The sequence below is a fragment of the Oryctolagus cuniculus genome, chromosome 4 (assembly GCF_051225735.1).
Source record: "Oryctolagus cuniculus isolate XC-2025 breed Fujian yellow rabbit chromosome 4, ASM5122573v1, whole genome shotgun sequence".
NCBI classification, from domain to species: domain Eukaryota; kingdom Metazoa; phylum Chordata; class Mammalia; order Lagomorpha; family Leporidae; genus Oryctolagus; species Oryctolagus cuniculus.
Genome location: NC_142870.1, coordinates 56,281,693 through 56,307,046, shown reverse-complemented (window position 1 = coordinate 56,307,046; position 25,354 = coordinate 56,281,693). Strand labels below are relative to the sequence as shown.

Genomic DNA, 25,354 nt, shown 5'->3' with positions numbered 1-25,354 from the left:
GGAGTGAACCAGTGTATGGAAGATCTCTCTTTCTCTCTCTCTCTCTCTCTCTCTCTCTCTCTCTCTCTGCTTCTCCTTCTCTGTGTAACTCCGATTTTCAAATAAGTAAAAAAAAAAAATTTGTGAAAGCACTCTAAATATCACTTTTATTTAATATGGAGTACATGCATATGATGCACTTAGGGAAAAGATTGATTAATCCAAGTGTTAAAAACAAAACAGGGGCAGGTGCTATGGTGTATAGTTAAGCCTCCTTCTGTGGCGCCATATCCCATACGGGCACCAGTCTCAGCTGCTCCACTTCCGATCCAGCTCCCTGCTAATGTGCCTGGGAAAGCAGCAGCAGATGGCCCAAGTCCTTGGGCCCCTGCACCCAGGTGGGAGACCCTGAAGAAGCTCCTGGCTTCAGATCAGTCCAGCTATAGCCATTGTGGCCATTTGAGGAATGAACCAGAGGATGAAGACCTCTGTCTCTCCCTCTTTTTGTCTGTAACTTTGCCTCTCAAATAAATATATCTTTAAAAGAAACAACCAACCAGAAAACATACTGGTATTATTGCTAAACATGTACTGAGCCATTTAAGATGCTGCTCAAAGGTCTTTATATTTAATGGTTTCCATGAAAATTCATGTTTAAGTAGAAACATGGATATATCACAAAACATCCTCTTCATTTGGCTTCCTCAGTTTTTTTTGCATTGTTTTTCTTTTGGCTTTTTTACTAGTAGTATTAACTGTCAGTGTTATGCTAAGGGCTAACAATTCCAAAATAAAAGGGAGATGGTTGCTTTTCCTTCTGATATTTTCAATCACATATATTTTTAATTTCTATACTTCTCCCATAAGCATCTGGTGTTTGGCAACTTCTGTCTGAATAGTACTTAACATATTACTACCCCGATCTGTATCCATGGGTTCCTCTGCAAATTGTCTAACTCCGCTATCTTTTCATCATATATCATTTTTCTGTCAGATACAGTTGCCACTAAGTTAAATATAATTTTGCCTTCAATATACTTTGTATCCTTTTTTCTGTGACTGGTCTCCCTGCACTGATCCAGTCATCATGATTTCATGTGCCTACATTAATCAGTCGTTCTCTTAATCCACCTAATTCATACAGTTGTTCATTAACAGGAACACAACTGACAAAGTGTAAAGCAACTTCTTTTGCTGACATCTTTGCATTGAATTCAAACATTTGCAATCTGGAAAAACTGTTGTGTACCTATCAAATCACACCCAATTTGCTTAGTGTCAAATCTTTTATAGCTATACGAAAACTTTGTGAAAATTCTTTAGACTCTAATAATGTCTCTCCTATATGGACATCTTAATGGGTACAGTTCAGTTACACACTTAGTATGGCTTGAGTAGTATAAACATTATTAATCACCTGCTTCACAAAAAATACTGTGTCAAGTCTGAACCACAGAGCTTGCTGGTTCTTCTTTCGGATGTCACATGAATTGGTTTTAATTTTTCAAAATTCTCAGGGCATAAAATCCATATTTATTCTACGTGGACTCCTCAGCAACTGCACCCTTTAATAAGTTCAGTGAAGACCCCAGGCTCACTTTCCATGAAGCACTACTTCCCCACATTGCTTGTCCTGGCCCTGGACACACAGGGCCCCATTCTACCTCTTACTCTCCATGGCTTCCTGCACCAGCTGCTGCTGGCCACAGACCCTGGCATACCTACCCAGGCAGTTTCCTTCAAGTTACACATATACCTATGATCCAGCTGTCTCACTACTAGATATTTACCCAAAACAAGTGAAAGTACAAGGGGTCTTCACAAAGTTTGTGGGAAATACATATGAAAAAACTATGCACGGATTTCAAAATTTTCATACACCAAAATAAACTCATAGTAACTTGTTATAACATGGATTAACAGGATGTAATTGGAGGCACTGAGGAGAAAGATATCAGTTTGAAAAGAGTCCTTATCAGGGCAAGATTAATTTTGCTAAAATTCCAGCAAGAACAAATATCAGAGTTAAATCATTGATGTTTTATAGAAAAATTTGAGAAGATGACCCAAAAAATACTAGCAGTTTTAAAACTGACAACTGTTTTAAGGGTCAAGACAATGTTGAAGATCAAGTCCATAGCAGCAGAAAATCCAAATCAATTTGCAAGTAAAGAATTAATCTATTCATGTTCTAAATGAAGAGAACCAACAATTAACAGCAGAAACAGGAAGGGAGGAAATATCATTTGTTCTTAGAATCACATCTAAAATCACACTGAATCTGTTAAAAACTAATTAAAAATTAAGATAAAAAAGTGGGAAAAAAACAGCAGAAACAACAGCCAGCATAACAGATAATTCAATTGCTTCAGGTTACACAATAATGACTGAAAAGCTAAAGTAGAACTTTTTGTTCTAAAGGTGTCAAAGCTGTTGTGCCCAGAGCAGCTGCAACATGAATAGAGCTTTCAAAGAAATTTTTAACAAGTGGTTTCAAGACCCTGAAGCATTTCTTCAAAGAATTGGAACACAAGGTGAAACATGGCTTTACCAGTACAATATTGAAGATAAAGCACAGGTAAAGCAATGTTTACCTAAAAGTAGACCAGTCAAGAACAGAGTTGATGGCAATAATTCTGGGGATGTTCCAGGCATTTTGCCTGCAGACTTTCTAGAGGATCAAAGAGAAACAACATTTGCTTATGAGGAAAGCATTTTGAAAAATAGCCAGAGCAGGGCCGCCGCCTGCAGTGCTGGCATCCCATATGGGCGCTGGTTGGAGTCCCGGCTGCTCCACTTCCGATCCAGCTCTCTGCTATGGCTTGGAAAGCAGTAGAAGATGGCCCAAGTCCTTGGGCATCTGCACCCACATGGGAGACCTGGAAGAAGCTCTTGGCTCCTGGCTTCGTTGCGGCCAACTGGAGAGTGAACCAGCAGATGGAAGACCTCTCTCTCTCTCTCTGCCTCTCCTTCTGTGTAACTCTTTCACATAAATAAATCTTAAAAAGAAAAGAAAATACAGCCAGAGCTTTAGCAGAAAATGCCCAGTAAGGAAGAGATGTACAGTTTGGGACATGCTCAAGCTGACTTGCCCCAAATGGTAGAGTTAGAAACATACCAGGGGATTCCAATTTAATCCCATCAAGGTGGCATGTACCAATGCCATCTCACTAGTCCAAGTGATCAATTTCAGTTCACAATTGATCATAATGAAAGGACTAAGAGTCAAAGGGAGCACATAAACAAGTCTAGTACCTGCTAATACTAACCGGTAAAATAAAGGGGAGAGTGATCCAACATGGGAAGCGAGATACTCAGCAGACTCATAGAATGGCAGATGTCCTAAACAGCACTCTGGCCTCAGAATCAGCCCTAAAGGCATTTGGATCTGGCTGAAAAGCCCATGAGAGTATTTCAAGCATGGAAAGCCAAGACACTCTGGCAAAAAAAAAAAAAAAAAAAAAAAAAAAAAAAAAAAAAAAAAAAAAACACCTAAATGAAAGATCTCTGTGAGTGAGATCCCAGTGGAAAGAACAGGTCTTCAAAGAAGGAGGTACCTTTCTCTGAAGGGAGGAGAGAACCTCCACTTTGACTATGACCTTGTCTAAACAAGATAAGAGTCGGAGAACTCAAGGGGCTTCCATAGCCTTGGAAACTCATGACTGCAGCATAGGGAGATTACTGATGCCATAAACAGGAGTGTCAATTGGTAAAGTCAACAACAGGAGTCACTGTGCACTTACTCCTCATGTAGGATCTCTGTCCTTAATGTGCTGTGCATTGAGACTTAATGCTATAACGAGTACTCAAACAGTATATTTCACTTTGTGTTTCTATGGGGGTGCAAACTGTTGAAATCTTTACTTAATGTATACTAAACTGATCTTCTGTAAAAAAAAAGAAGAAGAAGAAGAAGAAGAAGAAGAAGAAGAAGAAGAAGAAGAAATTATCAATTCCCAACTTGACTCTCACTGGGATTAAACATGACAATAGGTCTGATCTGATTTCATCATCATTTAAAAAATCATCTATTATTTTTCACTTTATGTTTCTGTGTGGAAGCAAACTGTTGAAATCTCTACTTAATGTATGCTAAACTGATCTTCTGTATATAAAGAGAATCGAAAATGAATCCTCATGTGAATGGAAGGGGAGAGGGAGTGGGAAAGGGGAGGGTTGCGGGTGGGAGGGACGTTATGGGGGGGAAGCCATTGTAATCCATAAGCTGTACTTTGGAAATTTATATTCATTAAATAAAAGTTAAAAAAAAAAAAAAAGAAAATGCCCAGTAAGTTTCACCAGAGTCCTTCTCCACCATGCCAATGCTCTTGCTCATTTATTTCATCAAACAAGGACAATTTTGCAAGTGTTTTAATGGGAAATCATCTTATAGTCCTTATTTGGTTCCTTCTGACTTCTTTTGGTTTTCTAACTTTAAAAAAATTTTTAAATGGCACCTGTTTTGCCTCAGTCAGTAATGCAAGAGACAAAATGAACACAGTTAAATTCCTAGGACCCTCATTTAATCTTTAGAGATTAAGCAGCTTCACTTGTTTGTTTTTTTTTAAAGTGGATCTGTCTTTTTTTTTTTTTTTTTTAAGATTTTATTTATTTATTTAAGAGGTAGAGTTACAGTGAGAAGGAGAGACAGAGAGAAAGGTCTTCCATCTGTTGGTTTACTCCCCAGATGGCTGCAACGGCCCAAGCTGCGCCGATCCGAAGCCAGGACCCAGGTGCCTCTTCCAGATCTCCCATTCTTCCAGGTCTCCCATGCAGGTGCAGGGGCCCAAGGACTTGGGCCATCCTCCACTGTCTTCCCAGGCCATAGAAGAGAGCCAGATTGGAAGAGGAGCAGCCGAGACCAGAACCAGCGGCCATATGGGATGCCAGCACCACAGGCGGAGGATTAACCTACTGTGCCACAGCACAGGCCCCAGAGCTTCACTTTTTTTTTTTTTGGACAGGCAGAGTTAGACAGTGAGAGAGAGACAAAGAGAAAGGTCTTCCTTCCGTTGGTTCACCTCCTAAATGGCCACTACGGCCGGCACGCTGTATCGATCCGAAGCCAGAAGCCAGGTGCTTCCTCCTGGTCTCCCATGCGGGTGCAGGGCCCAAGGACTTGGGCCATCCTCCACTGCCTTCCCGGGCCACAGCAGAGAGCTGGACTGGAAGAGGAGCAACCAGGACAGAATCCGGTGCCCCAACCGGGACGAGAATCCGGGGTGCCGGTGCTGCAGGTGGAGGATTAGCCAAGTGAGCCACAGCGCCGGCCAACAGCTTCACTTCCAATAGCCAAAAAACTGGCAACAACCCAAATACCCATCAGATTTATAGACTACAGATTAAGGCAAATATATACAATGGAATACCACTTGGCAATAAAAAGGAATCAGATGAATTTCAAAATAATTATGTTGAGTAAAAGAAACCAGCCAAAACAGAGGGAGGTGTTATAAAGGGGATGGGTAATCTTTTGGGGGTAATGGATATATGTATGCGGATTATTATAGTGGTTTGATAGACACATATATGTGTCAAAAATATCAAATTGTCCATTTTAAAATGTACAGTTTACATAAATTAATTTCAATATATGAGATATTCCCTGTTCTTTATGATTCCCAGCACCAGTGTCTGTACCAGCACCTGACAGTGTCACCTATGTCTTTTGAGGGATAATATCTGTTCTTCTCCACCTAGAGAATTCTGGTAAGTATGCTAGAGATAATGAAATCTATATTTAAAAAACTAAATCAGCATTCCTTTTATGTCATATCCATTTTTATAAGGTTGGTACCGTTCTGTTATAAATTCAATTACTTAATGACAAATAGTCTGAACCATCCTTAGAACAGTTTTGCTTGCAATTTATTCTTATCTACCTGTTAACCGCAAGAACAATGAATAACAAGCATTACTAATAATCACTAAAATAAAAAGGTGGAGCACGCAAATGTATAAACCTTTTATTTAAAATTAGAGACTCAAATACAAATTAAATAAGTATAATATAAAATATTAAGCCTTCATAAAACACACCATAGCCACTTTAAATTATCTACATCCCTACAACAAAATTAAAGAAAAACTTGAAATGTAAATTATTTTTCAATTTTTATTGTCAGTATTAAAACTATTACAAAACACTCAAATAAATTTAATTCAAAAATGAACAAAGATACCATAGAGCAACTCCTGCTAGTCACTAAAATCAATAAAGGAATTAAGATTTAGTGTGATTTTCATTCACAGATAAGAAACACTTCATTTTTAAGATAATTACTTCTCTCCAAGGCTGTGTGGATTGTTCTGTTTACTTGACTTTTAATTTTTATATGGCACATTAGGCTTAATCAGTGAAAGCAATATCACCAAAAATGTTACAGTATTCTTTATAGACTATTTCTGCTTCACTTCATGAATGAAGGTATCAGATTAAAATTTTTAATATTGCAGTGTGATAAATTTAATAAAGAATGTGGCAAAATAAAAATATTTATTAAACATTAAGTCTCTTTTCCTAATTATGAATGGGGAATTTATCAGATCATTCCATTTTTTTCTTTTTCCTGTGTTTTAATTATCTGGGGGGAGGGAGGAAAGGTTAATTTTATATTATTGTTATAAAACCAACTCTAAGATTTTTGAAGGAAAAAAGTACAAATGGAGACAATATAACATCTTAAGCCTGCATTTTCCTGAAAATATTTATTGAAAGTAGAACTAGACTTATATTAATTGGATAAAAGGAAAATAAATTATGGTGTGTTATGTTTAAAATAATCCAAAACAAATAAAAGCACACATTCAAGAATGGCACCCACATTATTCAAGAATAAAACTATTTACATATATACAAATAACAGTGCAGCTAAACCATGCATATTGTGAGGTCTTTTATAATTAAACTTATAAAACTAAACTAAATTATATATTATCCGTTATCATGGTTAGAGCTTTCTGCACACCAGGAGAGTTAAACCTTTACCTGCTGTTTTATAAAATGGAAGATAAAATATAATCCAACTCAGAATCTCACTAGAAAGCTTTACATGTCTCAGCAGTCTGTCATACTGCCTGTCATCAAGTAAGTGAATTCTAAGATGCAGTGATTCTACTCTACAGTTCTGATTACTACTGTTTGTGTTTAAAGCCATTTTAATAAACTCTCATTTCTTGAAAAGATGCACGTAGGGTTCTGAAAAAATTGTTTTTGATAAGCACCTCTACCTGGAGTGGTAGAGCTGTAGCTCTCTTAGAGGAATATCTTCTTTCGAAGAGAATGAAAAATATGCAGGGACTTCCTCACTGGTTCACTAACTGTAAAGATTGGTAGAGAGGGCACAATAAAATTTTAGAATATAGTAACAAGTCTTCATAGCCTATTTACTACTACTACTGATAACCTTAGACAAATCAATTAACTTTTCTATATTTTGGCTGCATCGTTAAAACAACCAGATTAAATATTCTCTAAAGTTCCTTCCATTCTCACATGATTTTGTGCTTCTGCATGAATTTCTAATTGATAAATTGAATCTTCCATAAATCAAGAGAACAGAGGTGAATTAAAACAGCACAACTAAACTAAACTTCTCCCTGTTAGAAAACACAAAGACCGTGTTCAAAACTCAGCTTCCTAAATCTTACTAGACCATTCCCTCTTCATCCAGAGGAATGAGCAGCCCATAAAGTTAAAACCAAATATCCTAGTTACATAAATTACTTTGAAGTTACATTGTAAACGCATCAAAATATATTAATCTATGCCACAGTTTTCCTGCAAAGATTTACATTATTTTCATTCTATCTACATTCAAGATAATCTACACAGTTAAGAGGGGGGTTATTTAATATTCTTGCACTTTGAAACACTAGTAAAAGTTAAACAAAACATAGATGAGGAGCAGAATTTTAGTAATTCCTTCATATGCTGCCAAATTTTAATGAAAGTATGCTGAATATTAATGGGTTAGAAAAATAAGGTAAAGGTAAAAGGAAATCCTGATAACAAACATTGATGATCAAATGAATTTAGTTATGTTTTGTCATTTCTTTAAAGAGAGGAAGGTGAGGATGTTAGCAGAAACTTACTTAGGTAATACTGAACCAGACATTTCAGCAATTTTCATGAAAAATCAAGGATTATGAAGCAGTATTTTGATACTAGTGCAGTGCAAATTGGTTTTCCTTTGTCTAACTATGGGCAGCAAATGAGGCACTTAACTGTAAAATAGAAAAATAGGGTATATTCAAAATCATTAATAAAAGATATTAGCATTATTCAAAAAGTAAAAAATTCAGTTTTTATATAACATGCATTCAGTGTTACACATGCTTCACTAGGGAAAATACTTTTGAAGGTAAGACTGTTGTTTTGTTTATAAGAGAAAGAAAACATTTCCTTTTCAAGGAATTCTAGATTTCTGAGAAAGAAATCCAAGTCTTCTCAACCTGAGTGCTACATATTTATAAACCAAGAAAAATACATCTTACCGTACTGGAGAAAGGTTTATAACTACTAAAGTGTACCACATGATCCTCAACTTCATTCTTGAAGGATCAGAAGTTTTTATGTTTATGACTTCACAGAAAGGGATCTAATGACTTTAACATAATAATAAATCAGTATTTAGCACCTACATTTAGAGAACACTTAAGTATTGCTACAGGTTTAAATAGTTGTATGTCATAGGTTGGAGGAAATCAGGTTGTGTTATTCAATGATATTATAACATTCTCAAAGATCAAAATGCCAACTTGCAAAAATTACCTTTGATTTACAAACACCTTTTACCTATAACATCCAAACACAATTTATTTCTTCCTGAAGTTATACATTCTTTTTAACAAGCAAAGTGAGGTTTATTTTCTTTAAGCACAGTTAAATTGTCTTTCAAATGTGGCACTATTTCAGATTAGATAGAAAATAATTCTTTAAACAAAGTCATTCATATTCTACTACTTGCATTATTTTAAAAGTTTCCCACTGTGAGGCACAGGTCAAAAGTGAAGTGAACCTTTTGCTAAAATATATATAATATAAGCAGGAACACAGAAGATGAACTTGTGTTAATTTCTGACAATATATTGGCACACAATGCTTAACTGTAGGGAAAAAAGGATTTAATGAAAAGAAAAATGTTTACCATGAGATTATTCCAAGTTAATGCAACCTAGTAACTGCTTATCAAAGAGAAATGCGCATGGGTTGCCTAAGTAAGCTTGATCTTAATCCTGGATGGAACATTTTACTTTATATGTTAAAACTGATGTACAACATTAAGGTTTTCTACGAGACAATTTAATCATCCCCACTGAGGAAACCTATAATCATAGCTTCCTTTCTAAATTTGGTTATAATGCTTGCTTTCACTCAGAAGGGAAGAAAAAGGCAAGGAAACTGGCAAATTTCAACAGTTCACAATTTTCCTATTGGTTATTTATACTAACTTTAATAAATGCATTCTTGCAATGTAATTAATCCCCTTAGATACAGAAAAAAAAAATCCTCTTACTTGTACCTGTAAGGTAAAATTTTCTGTTCTCTTTAAAATAATTGAGTTTATTCTTGAAAGGAAATGAGTACATGAAATAGAAATATTATTGATATAACTGATAAGAAGTAAAGTGCATATAGATTTAAATATAAATATTGTTTGGTATATTACAGCCAAGTAAAAAGCTAACAAAATCAAAATGAAGACTCAGCTCATTATATAGAATCTGGAAAATACAGGACAAGAATACAAATTCTATATAAATAGTAACAAAACTGGGAGAAGTTCTCCCCTTCCAAAAAAAAAAAAGGGAATTTTTGTGACCCAAGAGACCAGACATGCTATACAGTAACACCAACATGCAATACCTGAAATGCAGAATCACATTCTGGTTGCTGCCCTTGAACTTCTGTATTTAATTTGCAATTCTCTGGTCTCTGATTGACTTCATCTTGCAAAGTAGGAGATAGTCGACGAGCCTCATCTACAGAAGCACTATCAGACAAGGCATCCAACTTTTCCAGAGAACAAGTGATGTGAAGCTTACTGTCTCTTGTGTCTTCATCAAAATTTGTCCTCTCATCGGCATCTTCCAGCTGCTGAACTGAAGTCAAATACTCTTCAAGCAGACTATTATCCTGCTCATTGTTTGAGCTCTCCTTACTCCATTCACCGTGCTCCTCACTAACATTCCCTGCATCTGCTTCCTTGCCATATTTGACTGTGTCAATGGGATTTTCCATTATGGAACTTTCACTGCCTTCTGTGGAACTTTTTTCAACATCCAAAGAATTCTGTAAACAGTGAACTTGTTCTGTTAGGGAGGAATGAAAACCAGAGTCTGGAAATTCTGGTAAAGATTTCTCTTGTGGAACTTCATCAGGAGCAATGCAATAATCAGAATTTTGATCAGAAGAGGGCTCCTGCCTTTGCGTGAATAATGGAGGTGTAGATGGCACCAGAGTACTTGATACTGGAGGAGCATCCATATGCCAAGAACTCAGATGCTGGTCCACTGTCTGTTGCCAAGCTTGTAGAGACCTTACCTATAAGTCAGAGGATATAGTTTTATTATAAAACAAAAACTGTACCTGTTTTTCAAATGTCCTTTGAGCTTTTTCCCAGGAGTCATGAAGTTGATAAACGACAGAACTGGAGTTAGAAACTTCTGGACTGGTCTTATGCTTTCCATAGCACTCCAGCCTAAACCAGGCTGATGGTACTCATCCTCAGCAACAGAAAGCCCTCACCAGAAGAGTTAAGAAGGTCAAAGAAATTATCTTACTTCTACTAGAAAAACAATCAGAAGCACAACACTACATGTCTAGCTAGCTAAGCGGTCAATTATGCATTCAGTACACACTGAGGTCTATTCAGTAAGATAAATAAGAACCTATTAATATAAATAGACCATATAAAAATAAGCCTCATTTTAGATATCCATGTAAAAATAACTTTTTAAGTATTATCTAACGGGGCGGGCACTGAGGCGCAGTGGGTTAAAGCCCTGGTCTGAAGCGCCGGGATCCCATATGGGAACCAGTTCTAATCCCAGTTGCTCCACTTTTGATCCAGCTCTCTGCCATGGCCTGGGATAGCAGTAGAAGGCAGCCCAAATCCCTGGGCCCCTGCACCCACGTGGGAGACCCGGAAGAAGCTCCTGGCTCTGGCTTTGGATCAGCACAGCTCTGGCCGTTGTGGCCATCTGGGGAGTAAGCCAATGGATGGAAGACCTCTCTCTCTATCTCTTCCTCTCTCTGCAACTCTTTCAAATAAATAAAATAAATCTTTAAAAAAATATTATCTAACAATATACTATATAACTTTGGAATATATTTAAAATATCTCCAGTTCTTATTAATATGATCTTTACATTTTTTAAGTATAATAAATATTTCAAAGGTTTACTGTAAAAAATATATAGAATTTTTAGTTTCCCTTTGACCATACTATAAGGTAATCACTGATAGCAGTGTGGTATGTACCCCTGCAGATTGCTTTCTATGTATTTTCAAATAAAAAGGGAGTATTTAGAACCAAGTGGAAGGGCCGGCACTGTGGCGCAGTGGGTTAATGCCCTGGTCTGAAGCGCCAGCATCCTATATGGGCGCCGGTTTGAGACCCGGCTGCTCCACTTCCTGTCCAGCTCTCTGCTATGGCCGGGGAAAGCAGTGGAAGATGGCTCAAGTCCTTGGGCCCCTGCACCCGCGTGGGAGATCCGGAAGAAGCTCCTGGCTCCTGGCTTCAGATTGGTGCAGCTCCGGCCTTTGCAGCCATTTGGGGAGTGAACCATCGGATGGAAGACCTCTCTCTCTCTCTCTCTGCCTCTCCTCTCTCTCTGTAACTCTTTCCTACTGACAATAATTGCAAAAGCTTAAAAATCAATTCTTTAACTTTATAGGTCAAATCCTATTATTAAGAAGTTTGTCAATAAATATGTTTCCAGGGGTGGGTGTCTGGCAAAGTGGCCAGAGATACTTGCATCTCATATTACAGTGCCTGGGTTAAAGTCCTAGTTCCGCTTCCAGTTCCAGCTTTTTGCTGGTGCACTCCCTGGAAGCAGCAGGTTGATGGCTCACAAACTTGGGTCCCTGCCATCCATAGGACATGCATGTTGTGCCATCATATATCACGTTAGTCGCTGTTCTTCCAAATACACTCAAAAGCAAAACAGATAGTTATATAACACTTCAAACTGGTTTTTTATTATTTATTTGAAAATCATAGTAACATCCTTCAACTAAGCCATTTTCCTTTGGCTTTTTACTACTTTATATCTTTCTTGTTAAAATTATTATTACATGTTTCTTCAGAAATCCAGGCTGAGTTCTGGACTCTTAACTTCAGCCTGGCCCAACTCCAGCTCTCTGCAGCATTTGGGGAGTGAACCATCAAGATCTCTCTGTGTGTCTCTCTGACTTTTAAAGAAATATATAAAAATATATTTCCAAGGGGCAGTTCTTTTGCCAGAGGTTAAAATGCCAGTTGGGATACCTGCACCCTCTTTTAAAGTGCCTAGGTTCACATCCCAGTTCTACTTCTGATTCCAGCTTCCCATTAATGCACATCTTGGGAGACTGCAAACAGTAACTCAAGAACTTGGGTCCCAGGTATCCTCATGGGAAACATGAACTGACTTCCAGGCTGCCATCTGGCCTAGCCCTAGCTGTTGTGGGCATCTGGGGAGAGAACCAATGGAAGGAAGATGTCTGTCTCTCTTTTTCAAATAAATAAGCAAAAATTTAAAAATATATATTTCCAATAAATTACCATCAAAAGTAATGCAATTCTAGTAAAAGCAAATTGCTGGGGCTGGTGCTGTGGGGTAGTAGGATAAGCCTCTGCCTCTGGTGTCAGTATCCCAACAGGTGCTGGTTCATGTCCCGGTTGCTCCTCTTCTGATCCAGCTCCCTGCTAATGTCCTGCGAAAGCAGTAGAAGATGGCCCAAGTGCTTGGGTCCCTGTACCCATGTGGAAGACCAGGAAGAAGCTCCTGGCTCCTAGCTTAGGATTGGCCCAGCTGTTGTGGACATTTAGGGAGTGACAGTGGATAGAAGACCTCTCTCTGTCTCTCTCTCTGTCTGTAACTCTGCCTTTCAAATAAATCTTAAAAAAAAAAAAAAAAAGAAAAAGAAAATTGCCTAAACCATTTATAAATATTGTACCAAACTCATTCTGCCAAGCATTCATGCACTTTTTAGGACATGCATATTGTGCCATCATATATCATGTTAATCATTGTTCTTCCAAATACTCCCAAAAGCAAAATAGTTACATAACACTTCAAACTGGCTTTTTATTATTTATTTGAAAATCATAGTAACATCCTTCAACTAAGCCATTTTCCTTTGGCTTTTTACTACTTTATATCTTTCTTGTTAAAATTATTATTACATGTTTCTTCAGAATAAATAAAATATAACAAAATTCACTGTCTTAGTTCAGAGTTAGTGGTAAAGGACACAAACCAAACACAATCTTGAGAAAAGGTGTTTAATATACATGGTTACTCCACAATTACCTCAACGAATCTTGAATTTTTCCTTATTTAAATATAGGCAAATTAGCAGGATAGGGTTTACCTGGTTCCAAAGGAATCTGACAGCCTCTTCTTGTACAATTTTTTTAATATGTTCTTCATCTCTTTCTTTTCTTAATCTGCAATAGTTCAAAATATATTATTGACACAAGGAAGGGTACTTTGACTCACACTTCCTATTAAAACTACTAAATGTAGGCACTGGAAAAAGATTCGTAATCTAATAATAGTCCTTTCTACTTTTAGACTATCTAAACTAAAATCTGAGTTTTAAATAATGACTCAAAGTAGAAGCCAAACAAGATTTAACTGAAATTCAGATACTACTCCTACAAAGCATTATCAGTGACAGAAATAAAATAAAATATTAAAATACTTTCAATTTCCTGGCCAAACACATGGAAGGGGAAGGAAGTACAGAAATAAGTGGTTATTCAAAGCCTTCAAAGCAGTTAAGGATTAAACTTGAGTTAAGCACTCAGGATCACAGCTTGAAACACCCTTCTATGAGAATGGCTGGACTAATCCCAGTGAACCTCACTTTCTCTTCTGTTACAGACCTTGAACACTCCCTGCTAGCTACAGAATTCCTCATCCATCTTCTTTCCACATTCATTCAAATCTTAGCTCCAGGCTCACTGTCATCATCTCCATTCCTAGGCCTGTGACAAACATAAGCCTCTTTTTTAAGATTTATTTACTTATTTCAAAGGCAGAGTTACAAACAGAAAGAGAGAGAGAGAGACAAGAGAAGGGAGGGAGACCTTCCATTCACTGGTTCACTCCCCAAATGGCCACAGTGGCCAGGGCTGGACCAGGCCAAAGCTAGGAACACAGACTCTTCTCTTCTTTCACCTGCAAATATTAATGTATATCACTAGTTGCAACAACAACGAAATCCTAATTTTTCTGGGTTGGTAGTCAGTAAAACATATGAATCATGGAATTAAGGGATAATTCCTACTACAGTCCCAGAATTTTAACCCCGTTTTGAACCTTGGCTATTTTCTTTCATGCTATGTCACCTACTAAGTTTTAGGTAGACTTCCTCATGTTTCCATTTTAATGCCTACTCTGTTTCCTACACTGGCTGTATATGTGTGTATAATTACACCTGCCTGTAAAGCTCAGTCACTCAACATTCATTGCACCCCTGCATCTATGTACCAGTTGCTGTGCCGAAAATGGTGACGCAAATTCTTTGCATTCAAGACACTTGCAGGGTGCCAGTACAGTGGCACAGCAGGTTAAGCCACTGCGTGCAATGCTGGCATCCATATGGGTACTGGTTTAACTCCCAGCTGCTCCACTTCCAATCCAGCTCCCTGTTAAGGCACCTGCCTGTGAAAGCAATAAATGATGGTCCAAGTACCTGGGTACCTGTACCACGTACCCACATGGGAAACTGGGATAGAGTTTCAGCCTGGATTCAGCCTGGGTTCAGCCTGGCTTAGCCTTGGCTGTTGTGGCTATTTGGAAGGTGAGCCAGCAGATGCAAAATAACTCTCTCTCTCCCTCCCTCTCTCACTCCTTCTCTCTCTAACTCTGCCTTTAAAACAAATAAATGAATCTTTTAAAAAAAATATGCTTTCAGTGTATTGTAAAAAACAAACAAGTAGAGGCCAGCGTTGTAGTGTAGCAGCAAAGCTGCCACCTGCAGTGCCGGAATCCCATATGGGTGCTGGTTTGAGTCCCGACTGCTCCACCTTCAATCCAGCTCCCTGCTAAAGTGCCTGGGAAAGCAGCTGAAGATAGCCAAAATCCTTGGGCCCCTGTAACCAGGCGAGAGACCAGGAAGAAGCTCCAGGCTCCTGGTTTCAGATCTGCCTAGCTCCAGCCAGCACAGCCATATGGGGAGTAAGCCAGTGGATGGAAGACCTCTCTCTCTGCCCTTGCCAACCTGTAACTCTGCCTTTCAAATAAATAAACCTTTGTAAAAATTTAGGAAAAAAAAGATGGGGCGTATACTTCCTAGCCAAAAAAAAAAAAAAAAAAAAACAACTAAACTAATATTAGCTACATGGTATAAAATATGTTATGACAGCAGTAGCATAGTTGTCTGAATCAACTATGAATCCACCACACCCAAACAAACAAAAACAACAAATCCACTTAAGAAATGGGCAAAGGACTGAATAGACAGTTCTCAAAAGAAGAAATACAAGTGGTTAACAAATATATGGAAAAAAGTTCAGTATCACCAGCCATCATGGCAATGCAAACCAAATCTACAGTATCACCCCACTCCTGTCACAATGGCTATTATCCAAAAGACAGAGAGCAACAAATGCTATCAAGGAAATAGAGAAAAGAGAATTCATATGCTGCTGGTGGGAATGAAAATTAGTGCAGCCACTACGGAAAAGATTATGGATATTTCTTTTCAAAAAAAATTTTTTGACAGGCAGAGTGGACAGTAAGAGAGAGAGAGAGACAGAGAGAAAGGTCTTCCTTTTTCCATTGGTTCACCCACCAATGGCTGCTGCAGCAAGCACACCGCGCTGATCTGAAGCCAGGAGCCAGGTGCTTCCTCCTGGTCTCCCATGCGGGTGCAGGGCCCAAGCACTTGGGCCATCCTCTACTGCCCTCCCTGGCCAAGCAGAGAGCAGGACTGGAAGAGGAGCAACCGGGACTAGAACTGGCGTCCATATGGGATGCCGGTGCTGCAGGTGGAGGATTAACCTAATGCACCACAGCACCGGCCTCAGATTATGGAGATTTCTTAAAAAACTAGGTATAGACCTGCCATATGACATAGCAATTCCACCACTGGGTATATACACAAAAGACACAAACCTATTGTATCAAAGAGATATCTGTTCCACCATGTTTATAGCAGCAATATTCACAATAGTGAAAATATGGAATCAACTAAGGTATCCATCATCAGATGAATGGATAAAGAAAATATTGGTGTGTGTATTTATACGCACACATACACATAAACACAGGAATATTATGAAGCTATAAAAAAGAAAGAAATTCTATCATTTGCAGTAAATGGTTGGAACTGTACGACATTATGCTGAGTGAAACAAGCTAGACGCATAAAGACAAATACCACATGTTCTCCATTGAATGTAGGAGCTAAAATTTAAAAAAATAATAATAATTAAAGATATTTCATGTGTATCAGCACTGCTACAAATACAATACTTTGTCAAACTTTGTATTAAATCTTTGTTAAATAAATTGAAAGGAATTATATACTATTATAGTTTTAATGATTTTGCGACTACTTTAAAATTTATATGACCAAAGTTGAACATCTTTTCCTTTGATTATTGTTTAATAGCTCTTGCCCATTTACCTTCTAGAATGCTCTTTTTGCTTTTTATTTGTTGAATTCTTTATTTAATAGAGCCATCAGCCTTTGACTATAATGTAAACTTAAAATTTATCTAAAAAAAAAAAAAAAAAAAGCTTGGGGCTGGCGCCATGGCAGAGTGGTTAAAGCTGTTGCCTGCAGCACCAGCATCCCATATGGATACCAGCTAAAATGTCAGCTGCTTCACTTCTGATCCAGCTCCCTGCTAAATGGCCTGCAAAAGCAATGAAAAATGGCCCAGTCCTTGGGTCCCTAAATCCTTGTGGGAGACCCAGAAGAAGCTCCCGGCTCCTGGCTCAGGCCTGGCCCAGTGCTGTCCACTGTGGCCATTTGGGGAGTGAATCAGTGGATTGAAGATCTCTGTCACTCTGTTTTTCAAATAAATCTTAAACAAACAAACAAACAAAAAACCAGAAAAAAACAAAAAGCACAACAACAAATTGCTTCTGGATCCCAACTTGGAAGGACTGATGAAAAAATCATAAATATCCAGAATTATTCACTCAATAGTTTTTATATTCATATATTTATGGTCCTGTTTTACTTTAAATATATTCAAATTAGAAATGTTACAGATTTTCTTATGCCTTGGCTTATGCTGAAAGAATGCTGGATTCCAAACAGCAAAGAAGAAAAACCTCGATTGGACTTCAAAAGATTGAAAAATGTACACTTATATGTTTCAGGTTAAAATATTTAGGATGTTGGGACCGGCACTGTGGTGTAGCAGGTAGAGCCACCACCTGAAGTGTTGACATCCCATATGGGCACGGTTCAAGACCCAGCTATTCCACTTCCGATCCAGCTCTCTGCTATGGCCTGGGAAAGCAGTGGAAGATGGCCCAAGTCCTTGGACCCCTGTACCTGCATGGGAGATCCGGAGGTCCCCCTCCTGGCTCCTGATTGGTGCAGCTCCGGCTATTGCGGCCATTTGGGAGTGAACCATTGGATGGAAGGCCTTTCCCTCTCTCTGCCTTTCCTTCTCGCTGTGTAATTCTGACTTTCAAATAAATAAATAAATCTTGAAGAAATATTTAGGATGTTAGGCCGGCGCCACAGCTCAATGGGCTAATACTCCGCCTGCGGCACCAGCACACCGGGTTCTAGTCCCAGTCGGGGCGCCGGATTCTGACCTGGTTGCTCCTCTTCCAGTCAGCTCTCTGCTGTGGCCTGGGAGGGCAGTGGAGGATGGCCCAAGTGCTTGGGCCCTGCACCCCATGGGAGACCAGGAGAAGCACCTGGCTCCTGGCTTCGGATCAGCGCGGTGCACCAGCCGCAGCGTGCCAGCTACAGTGCACCAGCTGCAGTGGCCAATGTGGGGTGAACCAACGGAAAAGGAAGACCTTTCTCTCTGTCTCTCTCTCTCTCTCTCACTGTCCACTCTGCCTGTCAAAAAAATATATATTTAGGATGTTAAAAAGAAGAACCTGGGGCTGGCACTGTGGCACAACAGGTTAAGCCATGGCCTCCAGCGCCAGCATCCCATATGGGCACTGGTTTGAATTCCAGTTGCTCCACTTCTATTCCAGTTGCTCTCTGCTAATGTATCCGGGAAAGCAGAAGAGAATGGTTCAAGTCCTTGGGCCCCTGTACCTATGTGGGAGACCAGGAAAAAGCTCCTGGCTGCTGACTTTGGCCAGGCCTAGCTATGGTTGTTGTGGGCATTTGAGGAGTGAACCAGTAGATAAAAGATCTCTCTCTCTGTCTCTCTGTCTCTTTGTCTCTCCTTCTCTCTCTATACCTCTGCCTTTCAAATAAATAAATCTTAAAAAGGAAAAAAAGAAAGAAAAAAAGAACTTGACACTCCAAACCAACAAAACAGAACTCCAACAGGATTTTTAACCCACCTCCTTATTTCATCAGTTAAGCAGACAATGTGCTCCTGCATTCTGCGCAGCCGGATTTCATAGCGCACATCTTTGGCTTGAGGGTTGTAGTTCCTGGCATAAAAGCCCCGCCAACAGGCCTGAAGCTTAGTGGCTGCCTCATTCAACTTCTGAAGTGCAATTTTATCTTCTCCCAAAGCAACAGATCTCTGGGTTAAAACCCTGCAGGGAACTTTTTCTGAAGCTGTTTGAGACATAGTTTCTTCACTGTCTGGCTGTATATGAGAGATGTGTCCAACTGACTCAGGAGAAGATGTAAGATTATGGTTATCATCCTTTAGGACAGCACTGACTAGTGTTGGCTCAGAACAAGGTAACAGCCTACTTTTCTCATTTACCTCTTTACTCATCTCATTTTTTATCGGTTGAACACAATTCTCATTTGCAGCCCATAAAGACTTTTCCTCTTCCTTATCCAAGTTCTGGTTTTCCAGTCGTATCATAGATTCATCTGTAACATCATCATCTTCTAGGCACAAGTTAATGCCCTGTAACTTCAGCTCAACTGTAGGAGAGACTGGAGATAGTCCTGAAGTAATTGGCATAAAAGTAGATTCTGAAGAGAGAAGGCTACAGTTTAATTTGTCCTCATCAGTCTGTATGTCTTCAAGGTGTAGGTCATTTCGAGAATATCTTGCAGTATGCACAGAAGGTGGGAAGTTATTCTTAACAGCATACAATTGGTCGTCATTATTGCTTATCCCAACCCAAGAATTGACTTGGATGAAGGGTTCTAGAAGAATCAAGATAGTATCTTTTAAACCACTAAATATTTAAAGAGTTTTTTAGTTATATACTTTTAATGAAATCTAATTCCTGAAATATAATAAAATACAAAAAGCCTTCATTTATTTCCTCCAATATGTCTAAAACATCAAACCAAACATTTTTAATAAAATTAATTCTTCATATAATCCTAAGAATAATCAAAACATCAGGTCTAAAGAAAAGGTAACAATCTTTGTTTAAAAGCTGGAAATATGATAGTAACTATATATATATATACATACACATTTGCATATCCATAAATAAAAGACCCAAATCATCACTTGAGTTAACAAACTAATAGAAAAACTAAAAAATGGCCCTTTTTTTTCTGTTTAATATAGTCAGCAAATCAAACAATTTGGCAAAAAGCAATCAGAGATCAATTAATTTCTTACCGCTTTCCTGGACTAATTGGCAATCCTGAACAGGACTTGAATGCTCAGGTACAAGGTTTGCCCTTGTTTCAACATGAGCAAGTGAAGACAACTCTTCATTTTGGCTTTGGTTCATCAACTGTCTCTGATGAAACCTAAAAATCAATAACATCTGTTGGGATCTAACATAACCCATAAATAGAAGGCTTTCTGCTTCCTAGTTAACAATGCCCCAAAGGTACAAGTTTGCTAACTAGGTATTTTTTTGTTATATTCATTTATTTTATTTTCATCTACTTGAAAGGCAAAAATACAAAGAAAGAGACATCTTCCATCTGCTGGTTTACTCCCCAAATGCTTGCAACAGTAAAGACTGGTCCAGTTGGAAGCCAGAACTCAATTCAGGTCTCCCACATGGATGGCAGGGGCCCAAGTACTTGAGCCATCATCCGCTGTCTCCAAGGGTGTGAACAGCAGGAAGTAGAATAAGAAGTTCAAGTACCAGCCCTCTAGTATGGGATGCTGGTGTCCTAAGCAGCAGCTTAACAAGTTGCACCACAATGTCCACCACCAAATTAGGTACCATTAATCACTACTAAATCAACAAATCTCATCAGAATGATAGGATACAAAAGGTGAAGAAACATTTTTAAATTGCAGAGACACCCTCATATGCACATAATCAACTTGCACAAATATTTAAAAGCAGGATAGGGGCTGGTGCTGTGGCACACCAGGTTAACGCCCTGGCCTGAAGTGCGGGCATCTCATATGGGTGCCAGTTCTAGTCCTGGCTGCTCTTCTACCAATCCAGCTCTCTGCTATGGCCTGGGAAAGCAGTAAGAAGATGGTCCAAGTCCTTGGGCCCCTGCATCCACGTGGGAGACCTGGAAGAAGCTCCTGGCTCCTGGCTTCGGATCAGCGCAGCTCCGGCCACTGCGGCCAGTTGGGGAGTGAACCATTGGATGGAAGACCTCTCTATCTCTCTGCCTCTCCTCTCTCTGTGTAACTTTGACTTTCTTTCTTTTTTTTTTTTTTTTAAACAGGCAGAGTGGACAGTGAGAGAGAGAGACAGAGAAAAAGGTCTTCCTTTTTCCGTTGGTTCACCCCCCCAATGGCCACTGTGGCCGGCACACCGCGCTGATCCGAAGCCAGAAGCCAGGCGCTTCTCCTGGTCTTCCATGCAGGTACAGGGCCCAAGCACTTGGGCCATCCTCCACTACCCTCCCGGGCCACGGCAGAGAGCTGGCCTGGAAGAGGGGCAACCGGGACAGAATCCAGCGCCCTGACCGGGACTAGAACCCAGGGTGCCGGTGCTGCAGGTGGAGGATTAGCCGAGTGAGCCGTGGCACTGGCCATAACTTTGACTTTCAAATAAAAATAATAAATAAATCTTAAAAAAAAATAAAAGCAGGATCTCTGGTTTCAGTGACTACTGAATACTTCCAGTTATATTTGCACTTTTTCTTTTGAGGTGGCAGTAGTTGTAGCAGCCTACATTTAGTGATTTTTATTTTTTTCAAGATTTATTTTATTTATTTGAAAGAGTTTCAGTGCGAGGTAGAGACAGAGAGAAGTCTTTCATCTGCTGGTTCATTCCCCAGATGACTGTAATGGCTGGAGCTGCGCCGATCTGAAGCCAGGAGCCAGGAGCTTCTTCTGGGTCTCCCACGTGGGTGCAGGGGCTCAAGCACTTGGACCATCTTCTACTGCTATCCCAGGCCATAGCAGAGAGCTGGATTGGAAGAGGAGCAGCCAGGACTACAACTGGTGCCCATATGGGATGCCTGTGCTTCAGACCAGGGCGTGAACCCACGGTGCCACAGTGCCAGTCCCAGCGATTTTTTTAATGTACAAGAAAAATGAATTTTTTCCTGCTTTTGTCTTTTTGTTGTTTTTTTCTTTACTACTTTTAAAGCTTCTCTCTCCCCACCCTAAAAAGTGCATTTTTGTCAGTTGATTTTTTTGTTTGTTTGTTTTTAAATCTCCCAGGCTGGCTGGCTGGCTTTCTTTCTTTCTTTTTTAGAGAGACAGCAGATGATGGCTCAAGTACTTGGGCCCCTGTCATCCATGTGGGAGACCTGAATTGAGTTCTGGCTTCCAATTGGACCAGTCCTTACTGTTGCAAGCATTTGGGGAGTAAACCAGCAGATAGAAGATGTCTCTTTCTTTCTTTGTATTTTTGCCTTTCAAGTAGATGAAAATGAAATAAATGAATATTACAAAAAATACCTAGTTAGCAAACTTGTACCTTTTGGGCATTGTTAACTAGGAAGCAAAGAGAAAGGTCTTCCTTTCGTTGGTTCACTCCCCAAACGGCCGCCACGGCTGGCGTGTTGCGCCGATCCAAAGCCAGGAGCCAGGTGTTTCCTCCTGGTCTCCCATGCAGGTGCAGGGCCCAAGCACTTGGGCCATCCTCCACTGCCCTTCTGTGCCACAGCAGAGAGCTGGACTGGAAGAGGAACAACTGGGACTAGAACCCGGTGCCCATATGGGAGGTCGGTGCCATAGGTGGAGGATTAACCAACCAATTGAGCTACGGCACCAGCCCCAATCTCCCAGGCTTTATAATGACTCTGATTCTCTATGGAATGTCTGCTCTGTGCTCTGAGCCCCCCAAGCCAAAGAACTTTGGGTCTGGGCCTGAGTGGGGCATGTGGGGGCCTGGGCATCTGGACTCTCATCTGCAGGTTTCTGGCAGTCCTGACTGTACCCTTGGAGTAAGTCTGTGTATTCAAGCTACTCTTCTGCCTTCTGAGGTTACAGCTCTTGACATGTCCTGTGCCACCCATCTCCCATCCCCACTTCCAGAAAGCCTGCTTCCTTAGCTTAAATAACTTTTTAAAATAAAATTACATGAGCTTGCAATGTGGGGTAGTAGATAAAGCCACCCCCTGTGATGCCAGATCCCATATGGGCATCAGTTCTTGTCCCAGTTGGTCCACTCCTGATCCAGCTCCCTGCTAATGAGCATGGGAAAAGCAGAAGAAGATGGCCCAAGTATTTGGGCTCTTGCCACCCACATGGGAGACGTGGATGAAGCTCTTGGCTCCTGGCTTTGGTGTGGCCCAGCTCTGGTCATTGTGGTCTTCTGGGGAGTGAACCAGCAGATGGAAGATCTCCCTCTCCCTCTCTCTAACTCTTTCAAATAAATAAATAAATGTTAAAAAATAAATATAACTGCAAATATAAATATCTTTCTCAAAAAAGGATTTTTGCTTTCTTTGTTGGTTTAAAAAATTTTTTTCACTGTTTTCTTTTTTTAATTTAGATTGCTTCTTTTTTTTAAGATTTATTTATTTATTTGAAAGAGTTACAGAGAGAGAAGGAAAGGCAGAGAGAGAGGTCCTCCATCCAATGGTTCACTCCCCAGTTGGCTGCAATGACCGGAACTATGCCAATCCAAAGCCAGGAGCTTCTTCTAGGTCTCCCATGTGGGTGCAGGGGCCCAAGGACTTGGACCATCTTCTACTGCTTTTCCAGGCCATAGCAGAGAGCTGGATCGGAAGTGGCAGCTGGGTCTCAAACCAGCATCCATATGGGATGCCGGCACTTTAGGCCAGGGCATTAACTTGCTGCACCACAGCGCTGGCCCCTCCTGTTTGTTTTCATTTCTATTTTACCTCCTACAATCCCAGCTACCTGGGACTGTCACTGACCTAGGGAAGAATGGGATGTGGATGGGCTAGTGATGTGGCACAACAGGTTAAAGCCCCTGCCTGTGGCACCGATGTCCCATATGTGTGCCAGTTTGAGTCCTGGCTGCTCTACTTCTGACCCAGCTCTCTGCTATGGCCTGGAAAAGCAGTAGATGGCCCAAGTGCTTGGGACCCTGCAGTTATGTGGGAGACCCTGAAGCTCCTGGCTCCTGGCTTTGGATCAGCTCAGCTCCAGCTGTTGCAGCCATACGGGGAGTGAACCAGTAGATGGAAAACCTTTCTCCCTCTGTCTCTACCTCTCTCTGCAACTCTTTTAAATAATAAATAGAAATAAATATTAGAAGGGGGGAGCTGGGGAGCCCAGACCCCTGTTTGGGTTCCACCATGTGGAGCAGGGCTGTTCCTGTATAGCCCCCAGGGTTCCCAATAGTGCAAACATGGTCCTCATTTCCAGAGGAGACCCTGGAAGGGGCTGGGGGACACCCCTTAGAAGGAAGGATGTCTTTATACAAACAGGACTTCCAAGGTCACATCACCGAAGAGGAGGAATGCTCCTGGTTGAGTTGCACCGAGCCTGCAAATTTTGACATGACCTACTTGAGCTTGGCTTGTTCTGGTCCAGCCTTTTACGTTTACTGGTGTATATATATATATATACACACACTTTTTTTTTGTCTTTTTTACTTTGTTTGATTTTTCCTTAATCTCAAAAGGAAAGGCAGGAGCAGCAGCCATCTTAGCAAGCACAAGTGTCTCTCTGCTGGGTTCCAGTCACACCTGCAGCAGCCCCAAGCCTGGCCCTCACTCCTGCCCTTGCACACACTCACCCATCCAGAAAGCCTCACAAGATTGAAATGACAATTTCACTTTGATTTCTGTTCTGTGGTTTTGTTTGTTTGTTTGTTTTTTGGTACCAGGCAGTTTAAAAAATACACACACATGAAAACACTAAAAACCCCCACAAACAATAACAAAAGTTCTTTGCTTTTTCTGGTCAATCCAGCAAGTCTCTCCTCAAAAGATTTTTTTGTTTGCTTCCTGAAATGTGAGAATTCAGTAGTATCTTTGGCAACTTTTATCACCTTAATTTAAAGAATAAAAATAAAATTAATCCACATCCTTCTATAGTATGTGATTTCAGGGTTGTGAAGGGGCTGGGCTGGACTGGACAGGGCAGTTGTTGGGGCTGGCAGAGGTTGTGGTCCCCAGGACCAGCTGGCAGTTAAGGGAGAGGGGCTGGTGGAAGCAGAGGGCAGAGTTAGGGGCAGGGGTTTAGTACAATTCCTGAGGTTTGTGTCAAGTTGTTGGTCTGTGGGCTGCAGCCCATGTTCCTCTGGGACACTTGGAGGGCTCTGTCTGTCCCCCAAGGCCAGTGGTCCCCACTGGCCAGGATGACATTCATAATTTTTGAATACTCATACTTCTTAATGTTAGTACTTAAAAACTCATATAAGGGGGCAGGCATTGGGTGTAGTGGTTAACACACTGTTTGTAACGCCTATATCTCGTACCAGAGCGCTTGAGTTTGAGTCTCAGCTCCAACGTATACCCTGGCAGACAGCAACTAATGTTTCAAGAAAGGGGAGACCTGGATTGGGTTCCTAGTTCCTAGTTTGAGCCTGGATGAGTCCTGGATGTTGCAGGTACATGGGAAGTGAACCAGTAGATGGGAAATGTCTGTCTCTATGCCTTTCAAATAGGTAAGTAAAAACTTAAAAAAAAAAAAAAAAAAGAAAAAGAAAAAAGACATCACTACCAAGTGTGTTTCTTGCCAAAGATCCTTGAAAGCCCAGAAATGTGAGCTGCAACACTTGCCTCCAG

General features: G+C 40.2%; 1 protein-coding gene, 1 long non-coding RNA gene and 1 pseudogene across 10 annotated transcripts in view; 1 reads left to right on the top strand and 2 right to left on the bottom strand.

Annotated features, from left to right (window-relative positions):
- The window catches only part of LOC108178010 (uncharacterized), a 32,157-nt gene extending 20,880 nt beyond the window's left edge, over positions 1-11,277 (top strand). The window contains exons 2-4 of one of the 4 annotated variants that reach the window (XR_001794714.4): positions 2,401-2,557; positions 5,605-5,688; positions 11,055-11,277. This is a non-coding gene — a long non-coding RNA (uncharacterized LOC108178010). Of the gene's footprint in view, positions 1-2,400; positions 2,558-5,604; positions 5,689-9,652 lie in introns of all 4 variants that reach the window. The other 3 variants (XR_011387828.2, XR_007908922.3, XR_011387827.2) reach the window with 3 other exon arrangements.
- LOC100350764 (ubiquitin carboxyl-terminal hydrolase isozyme L5 pseudogene) lies at positions 671-1,850 on the bottom strand (annotated as a pseudogene).
- Positions 5,931-25,354, bottom strand: part of CEP97 (centrosomal protein 97) — a 31,759-nt gene continuing 12,335 nt past the window's right edge. For 3 of the 6 annotated variants that reach the window (XM_051819110.3, XM_089331636.1, XM_089331635.1), the window contains exons 8-12: positions 19,896-20,029; positions 18,694-19,465; positions 13,562-13,637; positions 9,848-10,525; positions 6,655-8,205 (exon numbers count right to left, since the gene is read on the bottom strand). In XM_051819110.3, coding sequence (XP_051675070.3) covers positions 8,176-8,205; positions 9,848-10,525; positions 13,562-13,637; positions 18,694-19,465; positions 19,896-20,029 — 1,690 coding nt within the window. In that variant the 3' untranslated portion in view covers positions 6,655-8,175. Of the gene's footprint in view, positions 8,206-8,420; positions 8,587-8,779; positions 10,526-13,561; positions 13,638-18,693; positions 19,466-19,895; positions 20,030-25,354 lie in introns of those variants that run through there. The other 3 variants (XR_016233076.1, XM_089331634.1, XM_002716728.6) reach the window with 3 other exon arrangements.